At 62.2% G+C, this 22955-nt stretch overlaps 1 protein-coding gene across 5 annotated transcripts in view; it reads right to left on the bottom strand.

Moving 5' to 3' along the window:
* Positions 1 to 22955, bottom strand: part of BAHCC1 (BAH domain and coiled-coil containing 1) — a 60871-nt gene that overhangs the window by 7957 nt on the left and 29959 nt on the right. For 3 of the 5 annotated variants that reach the window (XM_027974268.2, XM_027974267.2, XM_042256752.2), the window contains exons 4-16: positions 18164 to 18286; positions 12985 to 14733; positions 12580 to 12688; positions 12068 to 12276; positions 11783 to 11941; positions 11310 to 11536; positions 10803 to 11136; positions 8851 to 9696; positions 4759 to 4958; positions 4475 to 4611; positions 3753 to 3863; positions 1466 to 1586; positions 341 to 632 (exon numbers count right to left, since the gene is read on the bottom strand). In XM_027974268.2, the coding sequence (XP_027830069.2) occupies positions 341 to 632; positions 1466 to 1586; positions 3753 to 3863; positions 4475 to 4611; positions 4759 to 4958; positions 8851 to 9696; positions 10803 to 11136; positions 11310 to 11536; positions 11783 to 11941; positions 12068 to 12276; positions 12580 to 12688; positions 12985 to 14733; positions 18164 to 18286 (4617 nt within the window). The remainder of the gene's footprint in view (positions 1 to 340; positions 633 to 1465; positions 1587 to 3752; positions 3864 to 4474; positions 4612 to 4758; positions 4959 to 8850; positions 9697 to 10802; positions 11137 to 11309; positions 11537 to 11782; positions 11942 to 12067; positions 12277 to 12579; positions 12689 to 12984; positions 14734 to 18163; positions 18287 to 22955) is intronic. The other 2 variants (XM_042256753.1, XM_042256754.1) reach the window with 2 other exon arrangements.

The following is a 22955-nucleotide window of genomic DNA, read 5'->3' on the forward strand; positions in this document are numbered from 1 at the left end:
GGGGCTGGCAGAGAGGAAGGATCTATTTTTCCAGGCCCGTTTCTGGACATGTGTGTCTGCTGGGGGCCAGATAACCTCTCCAGTCACCTGGCCGGACACGGCAGGAAGGCTGGCTGGAGCAGGCAGAAGGGCTATTTTTAACCCCTCTTTCCAGGATGCATCCAGCTGTCTGCTTCCTCCCCATGGCCCCTTGTGTGGAGGCGGGACACAGAGAATCCATCCTAGGCCAGCAAGAGGGTCTCCCTGGGTCCGGCACACTCTAAGAGCTCCTGACCACCCCATCCCCCAGCCCCTCGTGAGCGTGGAGGTCCTGGTCGCACTGCTCAGACCAACAACTTGCCTGCCTCATGTGCTGCGGCTGCCGTCGGCTGGGCTGGGAACTTAGGTGCCTCCCTGCCGCCAATGCCGCCATCAGGCTGTGGGTGCCGGGCTGCCCCAGACGCCTTGGCATTCTTGGCTCGTGACAGCTTCTTCCGGATGCGACCCCCTGGGGTGGCCTCCTTCCGCCGGAAGGGGCTGAGGCCAGTGGGCAGCCCCTTGCTCTTGACCTTCGGCTTCAGCTGGGCCACCTTGTGGGCCACAGCAGATGCCAGGTCGCCCTGACTGCTGCTCTTCTTGCACCGAACCTTCTCCTGTGAACAGGCAGGTGGAGGCTGCAGTCACTGGGACCCCGACCCTGAGCCATGGCCCTGCGACCTCCGGCTGCCCTTCTACCAGTGGTAGGTAGGCTTGGGAGGTGGCAAGTCACTGGGCTTGCCCTCCAAAATGACTGAGAGGGCCCTGGCCCCCCAGGCACAGGGCCCGCCCAGTGGAGTCTAAACTTCTGCCTCTCTGTCCCCCATTTCACAGCCTCCTCAGGCGCCCAACCTACTCAGGTTTGGGGAGAGAGGCCAAGGACCCAAGTGTCTGTCCTGTCCTGGAGAGAGGGACCAGCCTCCTGCTAGGGGAGGGTCAGGCAAGGTGAAAACAGACTGACCCACCTCTCGCCTCTCCCTCCCAGGACCCTATAATAGGGGTGGGGTAGGATGTACCCACTGCACTGAGAAGGAATGGGGGGGCTGGCACACGGGGGAGCCCGTCCCAAGGGAGGAATAGCTGTCCTTGGCCCACCCACTACATCAGCTATGCACCAGGTATGCATCATCCACCTGTGACCAGGGCAGTGTGTCCTGCGACCTACGACACCTATGTGCTCCTTTCCTCTCGTTGGAGTGAGCAGAGGAGGCGGGTGTCATGGAGCACAACCAGCTCCTCTCATACCTTTAGGAGCCCGCCTCTGTGTGAGACATACAAAGCTCGCTGGGCCTCTTCTGCTCATCTGAGCAAAGGGACTCCAGCTGGGTGGTGATGCGGGGCGGGGTGAGGTGGCCGTGTTCAGCCTGGGGCTGGTCTTCCGCCTGCTCCCTGTCCTGTTTGTCTGACATCCTGCACCCAGCCCAAGGGGAAGGCTGCAGCGGGGACTCACCACAGACGCGGGCTGCAGGCCCACGTAGGTGCCCTTCTCCAGCCGGCCTCGCTTCTTCGAAGGTTCATCATCACCGCCCCGCAGCTCAGCACACAGCAGGCTCAGGCTAGACCGCACTGCCCTGGGAGCACGGGGGCAGAGGTCACACCTGGGCACCCGGGCCTCGTGCCCATGACAGGCCCTGCGGTGGCAGCCAGGGTCGGGTGTGCGGTGCAGCTCTAAGGCTGCAAACCCACTTCCCCCTGTGAGGGCCCTGCCTCTTTCCTGGCCAAGGCTGTGTCCCTGGGCCAGACTCCTCCAAGCACCCAGAACTGCTGGGGCGGGGGGAGCCAAGCCAGTGTTGAGCCCCTGGGGCCCTTGCTACCCAGTCGGCCCCCTCTGCCCACTGCTCAGGGGCCACGGCCCTGCAGCCAGCTGGGCCACTGTGTGACCTGGCCTGTGGCCTTCTGGGCTGTAGGCTCAGTCTTTCTACCTGGAAAGTGGGGGTGCCTTTCATTGTGCCTCTCTGCAAGGTGGGGGTGGGATCGTGCTGGTCCCAGGCCTGGCCATTAATGAGTCCAAAGGCCAGCAGCTACTGCAGTTAGGGAAAAAGAGGGAGTGAGGAGAGTCTGCGGAGAATGGGGTCCACTTGAAGCATCTCTGCCACGGTCAGTAAAGGGATGGGGGGCAGCGGCCAGAGAAACTCGTGCCCAGGCTCCGCCTCCTAGCCCCTGGGACCCCCACTGCTGGGCTCAGACCCCCTCAGAACTTTGTCCCCTGCCTTCAATTCCTGGTCTCATGGGAGGGACTCTGAATCTCCCCCAACCTGGCTCCCGGGCTCTGGGAGCTGCTGACTCTGAGCCTGGTTCCCTGTGTCCCACAGGTGTAAGGCTGTGAGCTCTGCTCTATCCTTGGCCAAACAGGGGCTGGGGGCTGGGCCTCTCACCTGCCCTCTCCCTCACCCACATAGCATTAATGAAAATGAGTCCCAGATGGAGGCCGAGGGCCCTGACCCAGCCCTGGCCTTGTGTGGCCAGAAGTCAACTTTTACCTTCCTGCCCGGAGAGGCCAGCCAGGAAGCCAGCCGGAGCCACGCGTGGCCCCTGGGTGTTGGCCCTCCCACTTCCTGCCTGGGCCCAACTGTCGGCAGCTACTGCAGGGTAGGGGCCCAGAAGAGGGATGGAAAGTGGAGAGGAGCCTGAAATGGGGAGAGGTGGGAGGGAACCCCAGTTCTTAAGGGAGGGCCCGGGCTTTGGTTTCCTTCCCCTGCTAACCAGGGCCTGCTTTCTGAGGTCAGAGGGAGAAGTGGCCAGATGCAAGCACCAGGACTCAGCTTCCAGGCTCGGGCTGGCGCTTGGTGCCAGGTGGGTCTGAGACAAGTGTGGGGCAGCCTTGACAAGAGGATCCCTGACAGGGCCCCCTGCCAGGCCCTGGCCTTAGCCAGCAGCCCCCACAGTTCTGGCTAGTCCTCAAAGGGAGCCCCCTGGAGCCCACTCTGGGTGACACTTGGGCAGGGTGGAGGGACAGCCCTGGGAGGCTCCCCCCAGCCATATGGTGCATCGCCTCCCCCGCCCGCAGCCGAGGCGAATTCCCCTCCCTGTAACCTTCTCCGCATTTGCTAATGTTTTGTGACATAAAGCCCTGAGATTAATTTTTTGCCTCTGTCTTAATTGAAGGAACCATTTAGTGCCGATTTAACTATTATTACCAAATCATCAGGATTGATGCAGTGCGCACACGCAGCGCCAATCGTGTTTGGAGGAACTCGAGGATTTATGCAAATGGGCCTGCCGGGAGAGGCAATTTGTAGCCGAGAAGGACAATTATACCAGGCCCGGGAGTGCGCCAACGACTGCGCCGGGCGGGTAATGGATAATAACCGCGTGCCGGCAGCCGTGCGCAGCACCGCAGCGTGACCAACGACTCTATACGGTGCAGATAAAGAGGCTTTTACGCAACGCCGCCTCGCACTCGTGGGACCGGGCGGGGGCTGGGGCCGGGCAGGGGGTATGCCACCGCCCTGGCCACGGCCAGGTGTGTGGGGCTGGTGTGGCCACGCGCCAGGCCCAGGAGGTGGGTCTTGTTTGCACTGAGCTCAGGGCTCTGGACACTGCTGCGCTCACCATCATGGCTGGCCTGGGGTTCTGGGTCTTCAGGAGAAGCTGTAAGGGGGGGGCTCTTGCAGCCCCAGGAGCCAGAGAGGAGCCCAGCCCCACTGGTCAGGCCTTAAGGGCACCTGGGCCTGCCCAGCCTCATCGAGAAACCTCAGCCCTAGGCACCCCATGGGACCCCTGCACCCAGGACTTACTTGACTTTCTTGCTGTCACTGGGGCGCAGGGCAGGCAGCAAACTGGTGTATTTGCGCTTCCGTGGCCGGCCAGGCCCTCTCCTGGCAGGGCTCCTTGAACTCTCGTCTCTCCTGGGGGCCGCAGGAAGGGTGGTCAGAGGTTGATGCCCTTCCTGGCTCCCTGACTAGTGTCCAGCAGAGGTCACTGCCCTCGGGGGATATGGTGGGAGCCAGCTGTCCCAAGACTGGGCCTGGGGAGCCTGGCTGCCCCGTGGAGGGCATGGCTGAGCCAGGGTCCCACCATCCTTGCTTCCCAGTTCCAGCCACCCTGCACACACTGGTCAGGTGAGCTGCCACCACTGCCATGACACATTTGGGATGCCCTCTGCCCACCAAAGCCCAATCCTGCCCTGGCCCCCTGACAGCCCTACCCTCACCCTTTGCCCCACTACCCAAGGACCAGCCTCTGTCCTGCACTAGCCTCTGCTGCGTACTTCTTCCCTCCCACACCATACCGCATCTTGGTTTCTCTGCTGGGTGACTGCCTCACGGTTCCACTGCCTCTGGGGACCTTCCCAGGCCTCCCGCCTTCTGGCCCCCGCTCAGCCCATCACACACAGGTTTACCCCTGGCCACAAGGCAATGGCCCTGGGCTGGGCCATGCCCACCTCTGCCCTGAAATGGGAGCATCTCCACAAGCCACACTCCCACCCTCTCCACCCTGCTGCCGGCCTGGGCCATACTCATGGTCGTGCCTGCGCTGCAGCCGGGCCAGCTCCCGCTGCTTCTCCTTGTAGCGCCTCTGCAGCTCCGCCAGCTGCACACGCATCTCCACCTCCTGCGTGTCCAGCCGATCGATGGCAGCCTTCAGTGGGCACACCTAGTGGGCAGGGGCACAGGGCCCTGTGAGCCCACCAGGTGGGCAGACCATGATGGGGTGGGCAGGCGGCCAGGCTGGGCACTCGAGGCCCCGCCCACCGTCACGGCAGCGGGCAATGGGGGCGACCAGGGCCCCCCTACCACTCACAGGCTTGGTCTTGGGGGTCCAGGTGTCCTTGCGCCGCAGGATCTGCATGCGGGGGGTGAGTGCGGGAGCCCTGCAGGGGTCAGCAGTTGGAGGCTGGGCCGAGGAGGCGGGGCTGTCCAAGTTAGCGGCTTCGACCAGGGACCAGGCTGAGGCCAGAGTGGCCAGGCGCTGCAGGTTGAAGGCCAGCACATCCTCCTCCTCTGCAGGGGACAGGCGGGTCAGTGTGATGAGAACAGGCCACACACTGTCCCTCAGAGAGTCTCTTGATGTCACCTTGCATCTCAGCACAGCCCAGACTACCCCTCACCCCACCCTGCATCATGCTTCCACCCCGTACCACCACCTCACCCATAGGCTGTCTGGCTCCCTGAGACACACAGGCCAAGGGCGAGGGTGAGGCGGCCGGGAACAATGAGACAGTCCCTGGGTCAGACACCTAGCCCTCGCCTCAGCTCTGGGTGAGGGAGATGTCACCCTCAGCTACCGTGGGCCAGGCCAGTTGGAATGGCACAAATCCTCAGGACAGTGACCAAACGATTTTGTTAAGGTCTAGGGTTCATTATGCTCTAGCAGCAACTGCCTTGCATTTTTGCTTTCTTCCAGATTCATGAAAACGCGGAGTGTCACAGCCCTGGTGGGTGGGGAGGGACAGTCCAGTGCGGGGTCAGAGCCCAGCCAGTGGAGGGCAGTGTCCATTCATGAGACAGGCCTGGAGTGAAGACTTGGGGCTGAATAAAATGATGGGGAGGGGGTGGTGGCAGAGACGGAGGTAGGGGTAAGGCACACGCAGGTGGGCAGATCCTATGAGCTATCGCTGGGGAGGGACCGGCCAGGATGAGCCCTATGGGGTCAGATAGTGTCCCTAGGGCTGGAGGTGTATAGTGGGTAGTCATGACGTCTAGAACACACAGCCAGTTCTGCCCCCGAAGAAGACCTGAGGGCAGCAACACCCTAGCGCTAATGAGCACACCTGCACCCTGAACGTGGCTTCTAATATCCTCTGAGGAAAGGCATCAGCCTTCTTGGGGACATTGCCCAAGAAGGTTCGGGTACGAGCTGGGAACACAGGATGTGCTCAGAGAACGATCCAGCTGAAGGGGCCAAACCTGAGACAATTCAATCACCAGATTAAACGGTGACAGTGACATGTTATAATGGACTGAAGTGAATAAATATCCACAAGTTACACTGATATAAATGTTAATGAGTGAATCCAACCTTTGAAAAGGAATGAGATATCACACCATTTCAGACACTTCCCGCTGAATAACTACAATAGAGAAGGTGCCCCGTCACAGCCTTGATAGAGTCATCAGGGTGACCCACTCTCAGTAATGTGACAAAGCACAGGTGGACACCGTAAGTTCAACCCTCTGGATGCAGTGCTAGGTCAAGGCCAGAGGTGGGATGCTGGCTCAAAGGTGCCCTGGGAAGACAGGGAAGGGGCTGCGGGGGCTTTCTTCTCCCACCTCAGGCTGGGGCACTGATATGTGCAAATTCCATTTCAGCTAAAAGTTCCACAGGGTCTGCCTGTCCCTTGAGGTCACTGTAACTGCTGGGAAGCCTCCCTGTTCCTCCCTGCCTCTCACTCCTCAGGCTAAGCCTGCTAAGATGGCAAAGTTTTGCAGGTGAGCTCTGGGTGGGGCAGGAATGGGGGGCTCAAGGAGATGGCAGGGGTACTGGTGGTGCTGGGCTCCAAACGAGACCCTGCCTTGCTCTCTGATTCAGGGAGCTGCAGGGGCAGACAACAATAGTCCAACCCCCCAAGCCTCCAGGTCTACACCCTGTGTCCCAGGAGGGATGTGGGGCTGGGCTCTCCAGGCAGGTTCAGGCTCCAAAGGTACAGTAAAGGCGCAAGACTTGGGTTTCCTCCCAACCAGGCAGGCCAGTAGAAGCTCTTGGGGCCAGGAGCAGGTGGGAGGAGGGAGTGTAGCAGATCAAAAGGGATCAAAAGGAGGGTCTCAGCTCATCATGTAAACTGGGCGGGTCCCTCAGGAAAGAAGGGGCAACCATACTCTGGGACGGGGCCTGGGCTTCACAAAATCCCAGGGTAGATGGGAAGCGCAGTGGGCAGCATGGCCCCTGATGGCCACTCCAAGTGCCGAGGGGGGCACTCTGGGAGCCTCGGGGATGGGCCCCTGCAGGCAGGCCTAAAAATCCATGGTCAGATAAGCGAATGGCCAGAGGTGTCCAACTTCCTCCCAACCTCAGGGCTCTGTCTGGGGCCTGAGTTCCTGCCCCAGCTGGAATGGAGGTCTGCGGGCTGGGCAGTCTGCCCACTGAGCTCCCTGGACTTGAGCCCAGATGGGGGATAAGCCAGGGTCCTGGGCCAAGTCTTACTGGTGGGGGTAGTGAGGGCTCTCGACGCCCACACCAGTGAGAGCAGAGCTCTTTCCAGCATGGGAGCAAACGGCCTGGGGCCCGGCTACGGAGCCAGGGGCCACGTCACCTTTCTCACTCCCACTTCTCAGGGGTCCCCGTCTGGCCTTTCAGCAGCTCTCCCCAGCCTGGGATATACTTCAGGGGGATGTACTCAAGGACAAGAGGGCGGCGGGAGGCCCTGCTGACCCTCTGGGGTCTTTTTCCTCCCTCTCCCCTCCGCATCCCAGCCTGTTCCCAGGATGTTCTTCTCCTGTCTTCTCCTTCTATGAGTCCTCCCTTTTGCTCTGAAAACAAGCTGATTTCCTAATTAATTTCAGGCAAGGCAGTCACTGAGCTTGTAGGGAACAGCTCCAGAGCTGAGAGGCTGCGCACACCGGCCAATTAACTGGGACAGTGAGAAGGGGTGGGCCTGGGAGCGGCACAAGGGGAGGGTGAAGACCCGAGGGCTCTATGAAGGGAGGGTGGGGGGCTTGGGAGAAACAAGAGGGGAGAGTGGGGGCTTGCAGGTTCCAGAAGGGGAGGGTGGGGTGGAGACCCAGCAGTGACAGCAGGGCCTGGCCTGGACTGGCAGCTGCAACGCCCACAATGGGACACACGTGGTCTACACGTGAGCATCCATTCAATGAATGGGCATGGGTCCAGCAGGCATTCACAGGCACCGACTGGGCGGCCACACACATGGTGCTTGGCATCGGCTCAGTGCACCCTCACGCCAGCCACACTCACAAGGTGACTTGGGCAGCAGAGACCCCTGCCCAGGGCCACCTCACCTCACCTCTCCAGGGGTCATGACCAGCAAGGGCTCACTGGCTCACTCTCCTCACCAGCACAGTGGTGGCCCCTCTGGTCAGACAGCAGAGGAGTGACACAGAGGCCTTCGGGGAAATTAACAAGAACTTTCGCTTATCTCCACGGAGCACAAGAGGTGCTGGCGGCTGGCTGTGGGCTGTGAGAGTTCATTATGCTGAGAAGACGGGCAGGCCAGCTGAGGATGTTGTTGGGTTCTTTCTATAAACGTCAACCTGGTACAGTGCCTGGCTGGGGGTGCTTCCCCTTGCCCCCCTGGGGTTCCAGCTGGGAGAGCCTGGGTGGAGTCCCTCGGGGGGACCTAAGGTCTAGAGAGGCCTAAGCAGAGGCCTGGCCCTTGGGTGGGATGCAGGGAGCCCAGGAGCAATTTTCCCAGCAGGTCAGTTCCGGGGGCCTGGTGAGGCTTAGGGGGCCTCACCTCCCTAGGGCCTGGGAGGCGAGGGTCACTGTGTCTTTAGCTGGACCCCATGCAGGTATCAGGTTCGGGAGCTGCAGAACCCACGGTGGTGATAGCTTGCAGATAGAGCGCCATCTCTCCTCCCCTTTCCTGGCTGTGAGATCACCATTTAGTGACCTGGGCCCCCCACCCCTCAACCTGTGGGCCTTGGCATCCTTGTGCATAAAATGGGGACAACCTTGAGCACACCCCCTGCCCCCCAGGGTATCGTGAGAATCCCAGGGGTCTTCCTGACACCACCATCGGGGCCACAGGCCTGGCCCTGAGGCCCTGCCCTCACGGCCAACCTGCAGGGGGGGCTGGAGGTGATGCTGGAGGTGTGGGCGCACCTGCCTGGTTTCCTGACCTGGGGCCACACTGTGGGGACAACTGAGTGGGGCTGAAGGTTGACCCTGAGTCTGTGCCTGAGGGTCCAACTCCCAGGGCTCTGGAGGGATGGGGCTCACCTTGCAGGGCTGGCTCAGTCCTCTGCTGCTGGATCTCCAGGTCGGCCAGCTCGCTGAGCAGGGCAATTCCATGAATCCCTGAGCTACGGGGCAGGGGAGCTGTGCTGGGTGGCCCAGGGACTGCGGGGGGCAGAGGGTCCAGTGGGCTGACGCCAGGCAGGTCCCCCAGGTTGATGGTGGCTGCCACCAGAGCGTCCAGCCCGGGCAGCTCCCTGGGCAGCTGGCTGTTGTCAGGAGTTGAACCCCAGTCCTGCTCCTCTTCCTCCTCTTCCAGCTCGGCCTCCTCGAACTTGGCCACCTCCTCCACCTCTGCTTCTGTAGGGGCCTGCTGTTTGCCCGGCTCAGCCTGATCCACGGCGCCCAGGCTCCTCGCTGGCTGCTCCATGGCCTGGGGACCGGCCCCCAACGAGGGCCCCAGCTCTCCCTCCTCCCGCCCCTCCTCCGTGGTCCTTGCCTCTTGGGCCCCTCCTCCCTGAGTAGAATCAGCCTGGCCAGAGGCCTCAGGGCCCCCTCCCTCGAGGTGAGCCCCGCACCGCAGTTCTCGCACCCCCTCCAGTGGACTGGAGTCTGCTGCCTTCCCCGGGGGTCCCCGCTCGGCAGGGTGGGGGGTGGCGGCAAGGTCCTGGGTGGCCTCCCTGGTCCCTGAGGGCAGCCCAGGCTCCTCCAGTTTCTGGGGGCTGCGGAGGCAGAGCTCCCCAGGTGGGAACGTCCTGGCCAGCTCAGGCTGGGCCCCCAGGGGGGCAGTTTGCATAGTTTCAGGGTCCGAGAGGTCAGATGAGTGCACGCTGCGGGGCAGGGAGAAGCCCGAGCTGGCCACCGCGGGGCACGTGTATCCGGGAGGCAGGTCTGCAAGAGAGGAGCGCGGTCAGGAGAGCAGCTGGGGACGAGGGTGGCCTCCAACGCCCCAGTTCCACCTGTGGGGAGGGTCCCCAGCCAACCCTCTGCTTGTGAAACGTGACAGGCAGGAATGGGGACATGGTGTGTTGAAAGGGGCAGAAGAGCACCGGGGGCAGGAGGGGCGATTTCCTAGGCCCCCCTCCTCAACCAGGATGGTTGTGAGCTCCCCAGCTCCTGCCACAGCCTTGGCGGGGTTGGGGGGACCCCTGGGGGGTTCCTAGAGGCCACCTCTGGCATGTGTGGTGTGGCTAACCAGAAAAGGGGGGATTTTAAAACAAGATAGTTGAATCAGGGTTTTCCCTGAACCAGAACGAGCTGGCAGCCTGTTGGAGGCATTACGCCCCATTAACTACAATAAAAAAAAAGAAAGCAAAAAAAGTCTCACACACACACACACACACACACACACACACACACACACACACACACACACAACCACCTCGGCTGGCTCAGCCTCCTTATTGTGGAACTGGGACGGGTTTTATGTTTGCCACACGGGCTTCCACTATAAACTCTTAGCCTAATTCAGAGAGAATCAAATAGCTGTGGGGAGCTGGCGGGCAGCGGGCGGGAGAGCGGTTGCAGCGGCCAGGCTGGGCTTGGACCCTTCACCGCAGGCTGCTGCTCCTTGCCTCGGGCTCAAGCCGTGGCATTTTGGGCCCCCACAGTGAGAATGAGCTCCGTGTTGCCCAGCTTCATGGCTGCTGCCCTGTGGTCCTGCCACCATCCCTGGCAGGCCAGGCGCTTTCTCATCCTCGAGGCTCTAGCGCCAGCTGGCTGGGCCTGACCTTCACCCTGCCCCATCTGCCAGGGACAGGGACCCTGAGTGCTTTCCCTATGGGTCCCTCAGAAGGACACGGAGAGGGAGGAAGGGAAAGAGCAGGGGGACAGGCCACCTTGTCCCGGGCCCCATCAGGGGGACTGGGAAGGTGAGGTCAGCCCTGTAAGGGCCAAGCCAGGTAGCCTGGTCCCCACTCAGCTCAGCCCACCAGGCAGGTGACAGGCCTGAGTGGGGGGGAGGCAGGCGAAGGCCAGCCTAGTGCGCCCGCTCTCACCTGGTTCCAATGTGTTGAGGTCGGCTCTGGGCCGCTGGCCCTCCCCACTCTTGTCTTCGGCGCTGGGCAGCTTGGAGCCTAGCCCGGGGCTGCCGGTGGGACAGACGGATAAAGTGCACGGGGCGCCAGGATGCGGTGGTGGTGTAGGGCAGCTGGCAGGGGTGGGCTTCGGGGCGGGAGAGTGGCAGCAGGGTGACAGCTTGGCAGGGCCTGCGGTGGCGGGTGAGGGGGTGCCCTTGGCCGTGGGGGTTAAGGCAACTGGCTTGTGGGTGGACTTCAAGGCCTTGTCCTGGGCGGGCTCCTCGAGCTCCAGGTGGTGGTCCTCAGGCTTCTGCTGTTGGGGTGGGGCAGAGGCTCAGCCCAGCTGGGGTCCCCAATGCTCAGGGCATTGTAGTGCAGGGCAGAGGCGGGGGGAGTGGGCAGTGGGGACTCCTGGACTGGACCAGGTTGAAGCACAGAGGGAGTCAGTGGTGCCCTGGGTCCTGGCTGGGCATGGCCGGGGTGTACCTGGAATTGGCTGGCTCGCTGCAGCTCCAGGGCCTGAGTGGCCCGCTGCTGCTGCTGCTGCTGCTGCTGCTGCTGCTGCTGCTGCTGCTGCAGGGCATACAGCTCCTGTTGCCGCAGGAACTGGGACCGCGAGTAGACGGGGAGCTGGCCCGGGTGCTGCATGTGGGAGGCGGGGCCCCGGCCCCCGTACATGGGGGGCCACAGCGAAGCCTGGTCCATGACATCAGCTGCAGGCAGGGCCAGAAGAACGGTCAGCTCTGGTGGAGACAGGATGACCGGGCCACATCCCAGCCACCGAGCGGGCCTCCTCCAGCCCTCACTTCTTGCTTCTCACCTCACACCTGTCTCTTGGACCCTGGCTGGGTGCCTGCCTCGCTGCCCGTTCCCCAGCACCCATGGGAGCTGCTCCCTTCCTCAGACCCGCTTTGGATCCCCCCACAACATGCAAATAGCCTGGCCCGAGAGGCCCTTACCAAGCGCATGGGGGGCCGTGTGGGGTGTGGGCTCAGAGGGCAGGATGACTAGTTGTGTGGGGGCATCCTGGGAGAGGGGGAAGACAGGGGGCATGGAGCCGGGCACAGAGGCAGGGAAGCCGGGGGGCAGATTCTGGTGCAGGGCAGGGTGCCCAAGGCCTGTGGAGACACGGCAATGAGGTCAGACAGAGCACAGGAGGAAACAGGGCCCCAGGCTGGCACTGACCACCACGCCCACCAGGATTCTTGTCCTGCCCTGTCCCCTGCCTGCCCTCAGACACTGACCGTAGGAATGTCCTCCCATCCACAAGGAGGGGCTGCGGGTGCGGGGCAGCCAGGGAGGGTGGGCAGGGTGGGGATGGGGGGCCGGGTCCCCGGCCAGCTGGCCGCTCTGCAGGGAGGATCCCCCGGTGATCATGAGATGGGGGGCCAGGTCCCCAGGACAGCCGCCTGATGGGTGGATCCGGGCGAATTCCACGAGGTCCTTGTTGTCCCTGTCCATCATGGGGGTGGGTGAGGGTTCCGCATGGCCGCCAGCCACCCCCAGCCCAGGTCTTCCACCCCACCCTGTGGGGTCACGCTCAGCACCAGCACTGGTCCCCCAGCTGAGGGGAAGTTAGCAGAACTCCCTCCAAAGTGGGCAGAAACCCCAGCAAAGCCTGGGGGTGGGTGCATATCTGTGCCTGGAGACAAGTCATAAAACCTAACATTGTGGCCACTTAATCCCATGTGGCACCACTGGGCATCCCCAGGGGCGTGGCCCAGTCCCCAGCCCAAAGGTGCAGCCTGGTTCTTACTGAAGCAGCAGTTCGCGGCCGGCGAGCCCCAGGCGGTCCTCACACAGGCGGGCCCTCTCCTCCTCGGCCTCCAGGTCTAACGGGTGGGTGGAGCGGGGCCCACCGCCAGCTGCAAGGGTGGGAGATGGCAGAAGGGACAAGGGTTGGGTCGGCTAGGGAGCCACAGCTAAAGCAAGCAGGAACCCCACTTCGAGCCAGGAGACTGATGAACTGAGGGGGTCTCCTGCCCTGTGAACCTCACGGGAAAGGTGCAGGGCAGGTCAGCTCAGCCCTGGGAAAAACTGCAGACGTGGGGAGGTGATGGGCGCGAAAGCCTGGGGTCCAGCCCTGGGAGCCCTAGGTGAGTGGACTAGGGCAGGTCAGTGACACCCCCACCCCGCCTCCCTCTCCGTGGAGGGTCCGTACCTTTGAAGGTGGGGGCTGCCCGGCCCTGCCGCCCTGTGTTGGCACTGTAGGCCGACTCCGACCGGCTCACCGTGTCCTTCTGCCTGGCCAAGGCTACCGCAATGCCCACGGGAGGCTGCCGCACCTCCCCATCACTGTGGGTGGCATCATGCTCCCGGCTTCGGGCACAGTCTGGCCTTTCCACCTCGCCTGGGGCCTGGCCTGCACCCTTGGAGGCTGGGAACTTCCCATCCTGCTGGGCACAGCTGGCCTTCAGGCCTCCGAGGCCCACGAAGGGTGCCTTCTGGCCAACGACCAGCGCTTGGTTGCTGTATTTGAGCAAGTTCTTCATGGCTGAGACCTCGTCGGGAGGGGCGGGCAGGTCCTGTGACAGGAGGGCAGCCTGCTGCAGGGTGCCACCAAAGGGATCTAGATAGGCGCCCGCCTTGCGCTCCTCGCCAATGGCCATGGTGGCCCCCTGGCCTGACTGGACATTCCATGGGGGCGGGGGTGGCCCGCCATAGCCAAGAGACGCCAGTTCCAGAGACTTGCGCTTGGCCTCGGCCCCGCTGCCCCCTGGTTCTACCTCAGGGGCCACCAAGTGCTGCTGATGCCGGATGCGAGCCACCTTCTGGGCCCCGGGGGCACCCACAGGAGTCTCCTTGCTGGCAGCCTTGTCTAAAGTGCAGCAGGCCTGGGTGACCTTCCCGCCCAGTGGGTCCTGGTGATTAGGCCGGGCGCAGTCTTGCGAGGGGGTAGGCAACTCAAAGTAGCCGCTTTTGTCCAGACCCGCTTTGGGGAGCCCGGGGAAGGGGGCTTCGGGGCCGGCACTGTCCAGGTACTCCAGGCCCTTCAGCCGGGGGTTGAGGGCCGCCTCGAAGCTCCCGGACCGCCGCTCACCCTTGCCCTCGGCCTTCAGGTGGGCGTAGGAGACCCCGTAAGGCGCAGCATGGTCAGGCGCAGCAGCTGCCTCCAGGTGCCGATCCTTGCCCTCACCCACCACGGCACAGGCCTCGGCCGCCTGGAAGGGGCGGCTCTTGTCGGCCAGGTGTCCCACGGAAGGCACAAAGGTGGGCCCACTGGCCTTCAGGTCCCGGGGGACTTTGTCCTGTAAGGGGCAGAGCCCATCCGGGCCCCCATGCAGCTGCAGGCAGGGGAAGGGGCCGGCTGCAGCTGTGCTGAGGGGAGGGGGCGGCCCCGCGGGCAGGCCGGATGGCACTGTGTAGGACACGGCATGGTGTAGCATCTGCCTCCGCTCCAGGCACTCGCTGAAGGCTGGCCCAGGCTCCGTGGGGCCCGCCGCCTCCTTGGCGCAGCGTCCAGAGGCCGGCATGCCCACACCCGGCCGCCCCAGCACGGCCCCCGCGCAGCTGGCCAGCGCAGACCGGCCCAGCTCGCCGTCGAGCACCTTGGTGTTGAGAAGGCAGGAGGCCAGGTGCTTGGGGCGGCCTTCGCAGGCTCCCCGGGCCATGCTGCCCTCCTTGCAGTGAGAGTCCCCTGGCATGGGCAGCACCAGCTTGTGCCGCCCCCGGGCGACGTCCTCCTCTGCTGCTGGCCGCTCCTTGCCCTCTGTCGCCTTGCCGGCTTTCTCTTTGCCCATGAGGAAGCGGTCGAACTCCTTGGTGCCCTTCTGCAGGTGGCTGGCCTCGCCCCGGTCGCGGCTGCAGGAGCCGATGGGGTGGCCGGGGGCGGCCCGGGCCACACTGGGGAAGTTGTGGTTGGCGGGCAGGAGCGTGGGCTGGGGGGCCAGGTTGCGCAGGTAGAAGTTATCTGCGTGTCAAGAGAGCTGAGGTCAACAAGAAGCTCAAGGCAGGTGCCGGAGGGCTCAGTGCCCCCAAGACACTGCTCCAGGTGCCTCCCCACTATCACCGGCTGACCCTGACCCACTGGTACTTTCCAGGGAAGGTTTATAACTGTAGAAAACGTATTAACATAAATATCACCACTTTAACCATTTTAAAGTGTGCCATTTAGTGGCTACTATGTTCATGGTGTGCAACCTTCATCCCTGTCCATTTCTGGAATTCTTCATGCTCCCAATCTGAAGCTCTCTGTCCCCATTCAATACCGACTCCCCATGCCCCAGAGGTTCTGACTTATATTCACCCCTAGAAGAGGAACGCTGAAAAGAGCACAGCTACCATGCCCAGCTGGACCCTGAGGATTAGTGGAGGAAGGGCGGGAGCAGGTGGCAGTGTGTCCTCGCTGGACTCACGGGGGTGGAGTCTGGGGCTGCAGTATCTCCCCCAACCCCACATGATGCTGGAGGAGTGCAAAGTGATCAGGTCTTTACAAACAGCCATCAGAACTCTAAAGGCTAAGGAGGCTGTGGGCTTATAGTTGTATGCTTAGTCACTCAGTCATGTCCGACTCTGCGACCCCATGGACTGTAGCCCAGCAGGGTCCTCTGTCCGTGGGATTTTCCCAGGCAAGAATACTGGAGTGGGTTTCCATTTCTTTCTCCAGGGGCTTATAGTTGGGGGATGGCTAAAAGTGGACAGCATGTGCTATGATGTGGCTACTACACAGCTCAGGACGCCCAGCCACGTGGAGAGTTATCTGAGGCAGGCCCCTGAAAGCAGGATAGCGTACTGTGGACAGCAAAATTGGCGGCCTTTAGTAGCCCCTGTAAGTGCCAAGACACCCCCGCCCAGGAGGAAGTGAGGCTCTGGGCGGACATGCGTCTGAGAATGGGCCAGGAGTGAAGGACCCAGCCCACCTACCTTCTGAATACTCTGAGAGGCCCCCAAGCCTTCTGCACCAGGGGCTAGGGTGATCCTTTAAGGAAGGAAGAAAGGCAAATAGTCCAGACGGCCACCCCTACATTATGGGCTCTCGATGTCTCTGCAGCTCAGGCCCATCCTGCTTGAGTGGCTGGGGGGTGTTCCCCCAGCTCCCTGAATGGGGCCAGCCTGGGCCCCCCCTAACCTGGGGTGCCTTGGTTTCTACCAGGGTCCCTGGCCAGCCCTGCAGACACCCACTGCTCCCTAAGCTGGGGCTCGGTTACTGGGGACCTGGAGGGACCGACCCCCTCTACACCCAGCTGGGGTGGCGGATGGGCAGCCGGGATGGCCTGGAGCCTAGAGAGGGAACAAAAGAAACATTTGGAACTTGTAAAACTGTCCTCAGTCGTGTAAATTCCTTGTCAATTTCCTGCTAATTAAAGCAAGGGGGAAGAGGGTAGCCTGGGCTAAACCTAATTAGCTCAATTTCCAAAACCAAAGTGTTCTTGGGTGGGGCTCTGCCACAACACTGTGAAAGCCAAGGAGGCGGCCAGCGCTCCTGGAAGCCAGCGGCCCACATCCTGGAGGGGGTCCCTAGCTCTGGGTCGGATTTCTGGGGCTGGGACCACCTGCCTGCTCTTGTCAAGCGCTGTCAAAACAGCAGCAGCAAACGCGGAGGCTGATGTGGGAGGTGGAGGGACTCAGGCTGCGGCCTGTGCGGGGTTCTCCTCTGGGCAGCAGAGCACCTGGGCTCCAACCCCAAGGAGACTGGCTCCCTGGGCATCCAGTGTCTGTCCAAACCCCTCATGCGGCCGAGGAGTGCTCCTGGCCCATTTGCAGGCAGCGTCTCATCCGCCCCGACCCAAGCTGGCCAGCCCTGGGCTGGGGCAAGTGAGAGTAAGGCCTTCCACAGCCTCAGCCGCCCCGCCTGGACAAAGATGCCAGGTAGGCTCCAGGACACAGACACCCCAATGTCACGGAGTGGGAGGCTGTGAGGAAATGGGAGGACGGTGGCGGGAGGGCAGGAGGACTGGGCACAGGCCCACCGCCAACCTGCCTCATGGGGTCACCACTCTGGGGTCCCCTTCCTTCCCTGAGACCCTTCAGGACTCTCTCCTCCTTAGCTGCTGCTGCTTGAAGCCTGCCAGGTACTTTGTGGGCCCCTCCCCTGCCCCCACTCAGAGCCCCACTCTTAGGGTTCCCTGGGCTCCCTGGAGCTGGATCTGTCCTATTTACCCTCTTCACCCGGGTGGCGCCTCTCCTTGAGCCAGATCAACCTTTCAACCCACCCTTCTGGCAATGACCACCACGAGTGTGCAGTCACCCCCTGGGAAGGCAGCCCCCACCCCCCAGCCCCTCAGCATGGAAGCTGAACTCACCCCCAGGTGCACTCCTTCCTGCAGCCTGGGCCATAGATGGGGGTCGTCTGGGGCCCCCTGACCCTCGTGCTCCTTCCAGGCCCCCCATGGGATCCCATGGTCCAGATCACTTGTCATCTAACAAGGTAACTAACCCCAGCCTCCTGGGCACCACCCCGGAAGATCTTTCTAAAACGCAGATGAAGTATCACCCCACCCAAGAAAAATCCTGGACACCCGGCATCAAGGTCTCAGGCGACCCCCTACACCTGTCTCCTCTCCAGGTGGCTACATCTCCCATGGGCTCCCTGATGGGATCTGCGCCCTGAAGGCTGGGCCTTTACACACACACGTGTGCGTGTGGGCATGTGGTGTGAACACACTCTCCTTACGGAATGCCCTCCTGACTCCACCAGCCCTATGCTCCTATCAGCAAAGCTCCAACCTCAGCGTACCCACTCCAGCAACATCTCCTGCCAATGGGGCAGGAGTCCCTCCATCTGCTGGGGGCACACCATTGCCCCTGTCCCCTGCTGCTGCCTCCACCCCCTTCCCCCCACCCCGACCCCTCTGACCTCAAGCCCTGGTGTGGGTTGGGGCCTGGGCCTTGTGCTGTCTAGCTCGATGAGGCAAGAGGTACAGGCTTCTAGGGGCTCCCCTACCCTCATCAGATGGTATTCTCCCCTGAGCTGCCCCTGGGACCCCTGAGCTGCTTGGGTGGGTCGGGGTGGGGGTGCCACAGGGTAAGGCCAGGTGCTGAGGGAGCTGGGTGCTTCTCCTTCAGGGCCGCGGTTGTTTGAGATGCTTCCACTTGGGTGATGAGACCTCACGGAGCATGGCTGTGTTTTCAGCATGCTCGCCTGACCCCAGCATGCAACCAGCTGCTTGGCCATGGTCCTGGGCCCCGCATTTTAAATTCTCTGGGGGCCTGAGAAGCAGGCCCATCCTCTTTCAGCCCCTGTCCCTACAGTGTGGCCTGAGACCTGGAGAGAAGGGTTCATCCAGGCCGGCCACCTTCATCTGGGGCCCCAGAAGCCCCTGGCCCTGCCCTCCACCCCTCCAGGATTCACTGTGTCCCAGGCCCCATGCAATCTCTCACAGACCCACGCCAGCACTTGCCTTTTTGGGTTCCATAGAAACGATGTTGCCCATAGAGAACATTGCTGTTTCCATGGTGATCCAAGTGGCTCATGGGTAGGAAGGTGGATGCCAGACTCCCCGAAAATCTGGGGTACCCTGGAGCTAGAGAAGCAAGGAGACTGTGGTAGAGGTGCCTCTGGGCCACAGGCTTGCACCTGCCCTGACCCCAGGGAGGTGAGAAGCCGGCGGGTGGCCCAGGAGTGACGCCCCGCAGAGCCCGGCGTGCAGCCCGCCGGTGGGAAATCAACCCATCAATACATCATATTAACTCTGACTCGACTAATACCATCCCTCCGGTGTGGCACAAATTGAATTGCTGATGGGCTGGGGAGAGAGGGGAGGATGGAGGAGGGAGCCTTTGATTTCTCTCCCAGTAGCACTTAGCAGTGTGAGAGCTTCAAGACAGGCCAACAAAAGGGGCTCTGGAGAGGTGGGAGATGTGGTGGTCACATTCAGTGGACATGGAGGCCCTCACAGCTCAGGCCGAGAGGAGAGAGGCGGGGCCGGACACCACATTGGCCTGTACCATCGCAGCTGCCAGGTGAGCAAGCCACTCTGGGCTCAGTGACCCGCACCCTGAGGCTGACTTGGTTGGGTGTGGCCAGCTTCTGCCTGGCTGGAGGCCACGGGCACCAGGCTCTACACTGGCCGGGCCTCCTTAGTGCTCTGAGATCTGCAAAATGAGCTGGTCCCCAGCCATGGCAGCATCGCCCCCCAGAAGAGTTTCCCACGTTGGTCCCCAGCCCCAGACCCTGCCTGGAGCCTCCAAGTCAGGTCAAGCAGGCCCCACTCTGTCCCTTTAAGGGGCCTGGACTGTCTTCTTGGACTGGCCCTGCCCAGCAGAGGACCACCAGCTACACCCTGGACTTCGCTCTGGCCACCTGGGACACACATCCTGCCTCCCAGAAGTGATGAAGACAGAAAGAGCGAACATTTGGCCAAGGAGGCCCCTTAGGCACTGGCACCTTGAGAGCAGGCACAGCCGTGGCAGGCGTGTCTGTTGGATGCCCAGAGCCACCAGCCACCTGCAATGCAGCTCCTCACAGCTGGTCCTTCCCCACCAGGCCCAGCGGTGAGGGGGCGGGTGGAGGCCTACAGCTGGGATGGCTGAGCCGGCTGGGCTGGGCTGGACAGGATGCTGTCTTGCTCCAAAATTCCTGCTTTGAGCTAATGCTCTTAACATTTTCCCTATGGAAAATGAGTCCCAGAGGAGCTTCTCCCGGGGACCCCATGGCTGTCCCAAGAGCGAATGGCTGCTGGGAGAGGCTTCCCACCTGACTTCTGAGGCGCCTGGGCTGTGACAAGGGAGTGGGAAGGAATCCCAGGGTCTCCGCCGGGAGCAGTGGCCACAGGGAGAAGGAGGGCCTGGTGCAGGGTCTCTGAGGGGAGGGTGGCGGGTCCCAGGGCGAGTGTTCGAGCCGGGTCATAAGCCATGCCTTGACACAAGGGAGCTGGGAGCCCCATGCCTGGGGAGCAGGGGTGCCAACTTCCATCTCAATGTATCACGACAAAGTTAAGACAAGTCTGAAGCAGGGAGCTAGCTCCGTGTGACCTGCTCGTTTACTGTTTTCTAAATTCCTCTTAGCACAGAAGCCCTTTGCTGTTTCACTGAAACTCCTTGTGGCAACTCATGGCCGCATGCTCCATGGAACCCATGAGACCAACACCTTTCCAGAAGGAGAGGCTCAGAGCTGCAGGACAGGCCTCCAGGCCCCAGGTCCTCAGAGGCCCTGAGGCTGGCCTGCCTGGTGCTGAGGCTGTTGAGATGGAGGGTGGAGGCCGGCTCGATCTCTGTGGGTGCATGTGGGTAAGCCCTGGAGCTTGCTGCATGAGGGGCCCAGGAGCAGCCCCTTGGCAGGCCTGAGGTTGGGGAGGGGGGAGCCATGCCAATGTGGGGTCAGGCTATGGAACCCAGCTAAGAGGTAGGGATGGACGAGGAGCATTGAGAGAATGGGAAACGCACAGGCATCAAATACTCTCGGAGCCCCCAGGGTCAAGGCCCCCAGTCCAAAGGGTGCACCCTGAACCCTGGTCCTGGTGGCCCCCTCGACATAGCCACCATCCTGCCCCTAATGATGCAGGAGGATGGTCTCTGGATCAGGAGATCTGAGGTCAAGCCGTGGCACCCATTCTCAAGAAGTGCTCCCCGCAGAACGCTCCCGTACCAGTCCCGTTCAGAGGTTCCCCTTGAGCACGTGTGTTCCAAAAGCTCTGAGAAGTCCCTGGGCGTCTCCCCACGGAGGGGCTCACATCCCCGGGCCCGTGGGAGGACACAGAGGAGGTGCCCACTGCCCACCAGACCCATCCCTCTGCAGCGCCCTCCTGCCGAGGGCACAGCTGAGTCCAGGGAGCCTGGCCGCCTCGCCTGGTTTGTGAGTGGAGACACATCTGGAGCAGATGTTTCCGAGATGAAATGCAGCTCCTAGAAGACCTGACAAAAGCTGGGCGAGCCCGACGGGGGTGGGGGCGGGCCAGGGCAGGGGGGGCAGAGGCCTGTGTGTGTAGTAAGGGGAGCGGTTAAAGCGCCACAGCTGTCCCCCTTTAATTGGCTGCTGTTAAATGTTTTACGGGGCCTCGTTTTGGTAAACAGAAGTCTGTAAATTCCTCCTTCCCAGACGCCCGTTTCCCAGGCACAGACCCCCCTGTGACCCCTCAGGAGGTCTGGGCCTCCCGCCCACCCGCCCTCGGCCTTCAGCTGGCCGAGTGGTGGGCTCCTTCCTGCCACACCCTTCGGGGGGCAGTGGGAGGGTGATGGCCACGCCCGTCCCTCCACGTCTGACCCTGAGCTGGCGGCCAGGGATCAGGGGACAGGAATCTACGGGGGCTCCTCCCCCCATCTCCAGTCTGCATAAAGTCCCACCCTCTGGGACCCCAGAAGGGGAGTTAGGACTGGGGGAGTAAGGGTGGGGAGATGGAAGAAGAAATGGAGTGGGCAAGGGCCGGAGCTGAGTGGGGTGGCCAGGGAGGGGGAGTGTGAAGAGCGGGTGGGCATCTGGGTGGGGGGCAGAGAAGGAGGAAGGAGAAAAGTCCTCCCAGTCCAGCCACAGAAAGGACCCTTTCTTCTTCCCAACAAGACCCTACTCTCTGAATTGAAGAGGAAAATAAAAAATGATTTTTATGAATCAGAGCAGCTGTTCTGTGACCAGAAGCCAGGGCTGCTGTAGCTGGCCTGGGAAATGCCTCAGGTCCTCAAAGGGGCTTCTGCAGAGAATGTGGTGGTGGTGGGCTCTGAAGAGGGCTCCGGGAGCCGAGGATGGGTCAGATACCCTGGAACCCAGGGCCAGAGATCCTCGACCCTGCACTCCTTCGGGGTGGCATGGTCCAGAACCCCCTTGTTCCCAGGCTCTCACACTCCCTGAGGTTGGCTACTGTGATCGCCCCAGTCAGAGCCCTGGAAGCCCCTGCTCAGTTCTAGGGAGAAGCCCTGGGCCTCAGCCACCACCCCACTGAGATTCCCCCCAGTCTGGTCCCATGCTCTGAGTTGCCAGGAGACTTAACCCCACCCTGTGACATGAGCATTAACAGGGTCAAAAAGGTGACACCATCAGCACCTAATGGGGTTCAGTGAGGTGGAGGCAATCTTGAGCTGGGCAGGGGCAGCAGACCAGGTCCTTGGTATTCTGGGATACCCAGCCCCTGCCAGCATCCCCCAGGGCCCTTGCTGGCCACATCCGGGAAGGTCAGGGGTGTTTCTGGGGAGTGGGCTAAGGAGGAGAGGAGCCAGCAGGCAGCCCGCCCCTGGTGGGGGCTGCCCAGAGGGCAAGGTCTGAAGATGGAAGGGTGAGAGGGAGGGTGGGGACACTTTACAGGGGAAATAAGTGAGGGGTGCCATGGGGTAGGAGGCTCCTCTTGTCACCACACCAGAGAAGGTGCCTGGGAGGACCCCAGGCCTGCTGCAAGCCTCTCAGCTGGAGAGGAAAGAGGGGTGGCCCTGGCCCCCCACGTGCACCCTCCTTGCCTGGTGGGGTCAGTTCCCACCCCACCTGCATGGCACCTCACCTCTCCTGGGTTCTGCTGTAGAACTTTCCCAGCAGCCCAAGGTGCCCCACCTGCCCCAGGCCAGACCCAAAGGCTGGGGAGGCAACAACACCTCCCCGTGGTCCTTGCAGGGCGCACCCTCCTAGGAGAGGACCGGCTCTTGTGTCTCAGAAGGCTGACTGTCTCCTGGCCAGGTCTGGGCATGGGGTGGGGTGTGGCCTGTGACCAGCCAACCAGTGGACCAGAATCCCTTGTGGGGTGAGTCAGGGGACTCCCACCACAGGGTCCCTGAGACCCCCACCCCCAGAGCTCAGTGCAGACCCTGCAGGCTTAGCAAACTGCCAGCGGCCTGACGCACAGGGCTCTAATCACCCCCATGCCATCAGGGTCCTGGCCCGGCTCCCCGCTGGCTCCCCGCACACCCATGAGGGCAAGGCCTTCTGCAATAGACGCCCCCCACCCCCCATGACGCCTTGACAAAAAACATGGCCACCTCCCTGGAGGCTTGAGTTGCTAGAAAGTTCTCCCCACCACTGAGCTGTGGCCAGGGGCTGCCAGCAGGGTCTGACATCAAGTCCCAAGGGGAGCTCCCCACAACGTAACTGGCTGAGTCCCTAATCAGTGGGGCCAAGAATCACGCTTTTATATAGCCGGCCACACTGTGGGGGCGGGGCAGGCTGGCGCTCCAGAAAACTCGAGCTGAACCATCTCAACTGCCTGTCTCGTGGGTCAAGCCACCCTCCAGGGCTCAGCAGAGGGGAAAGCCCCTCTGGGTAGAGCAGCCCCCAGACCA

This window comes from Ovis aries, chromosome 11 (genome assembly GCF_016772045.2).
Source record: "Ovis aries strain OAR_USU_Benz2616 breed Rambouillet chromosome 11, ARS-UI_Ramb_v3.0, whole genome shotgun sequence".
In the NCBI taxonomy this organism is placed as follows: Eukaryota; Metazoa; Chordata; class Mammalia; order Artiodactyla; family Bovidae; genus Ovis; species Ovis aries.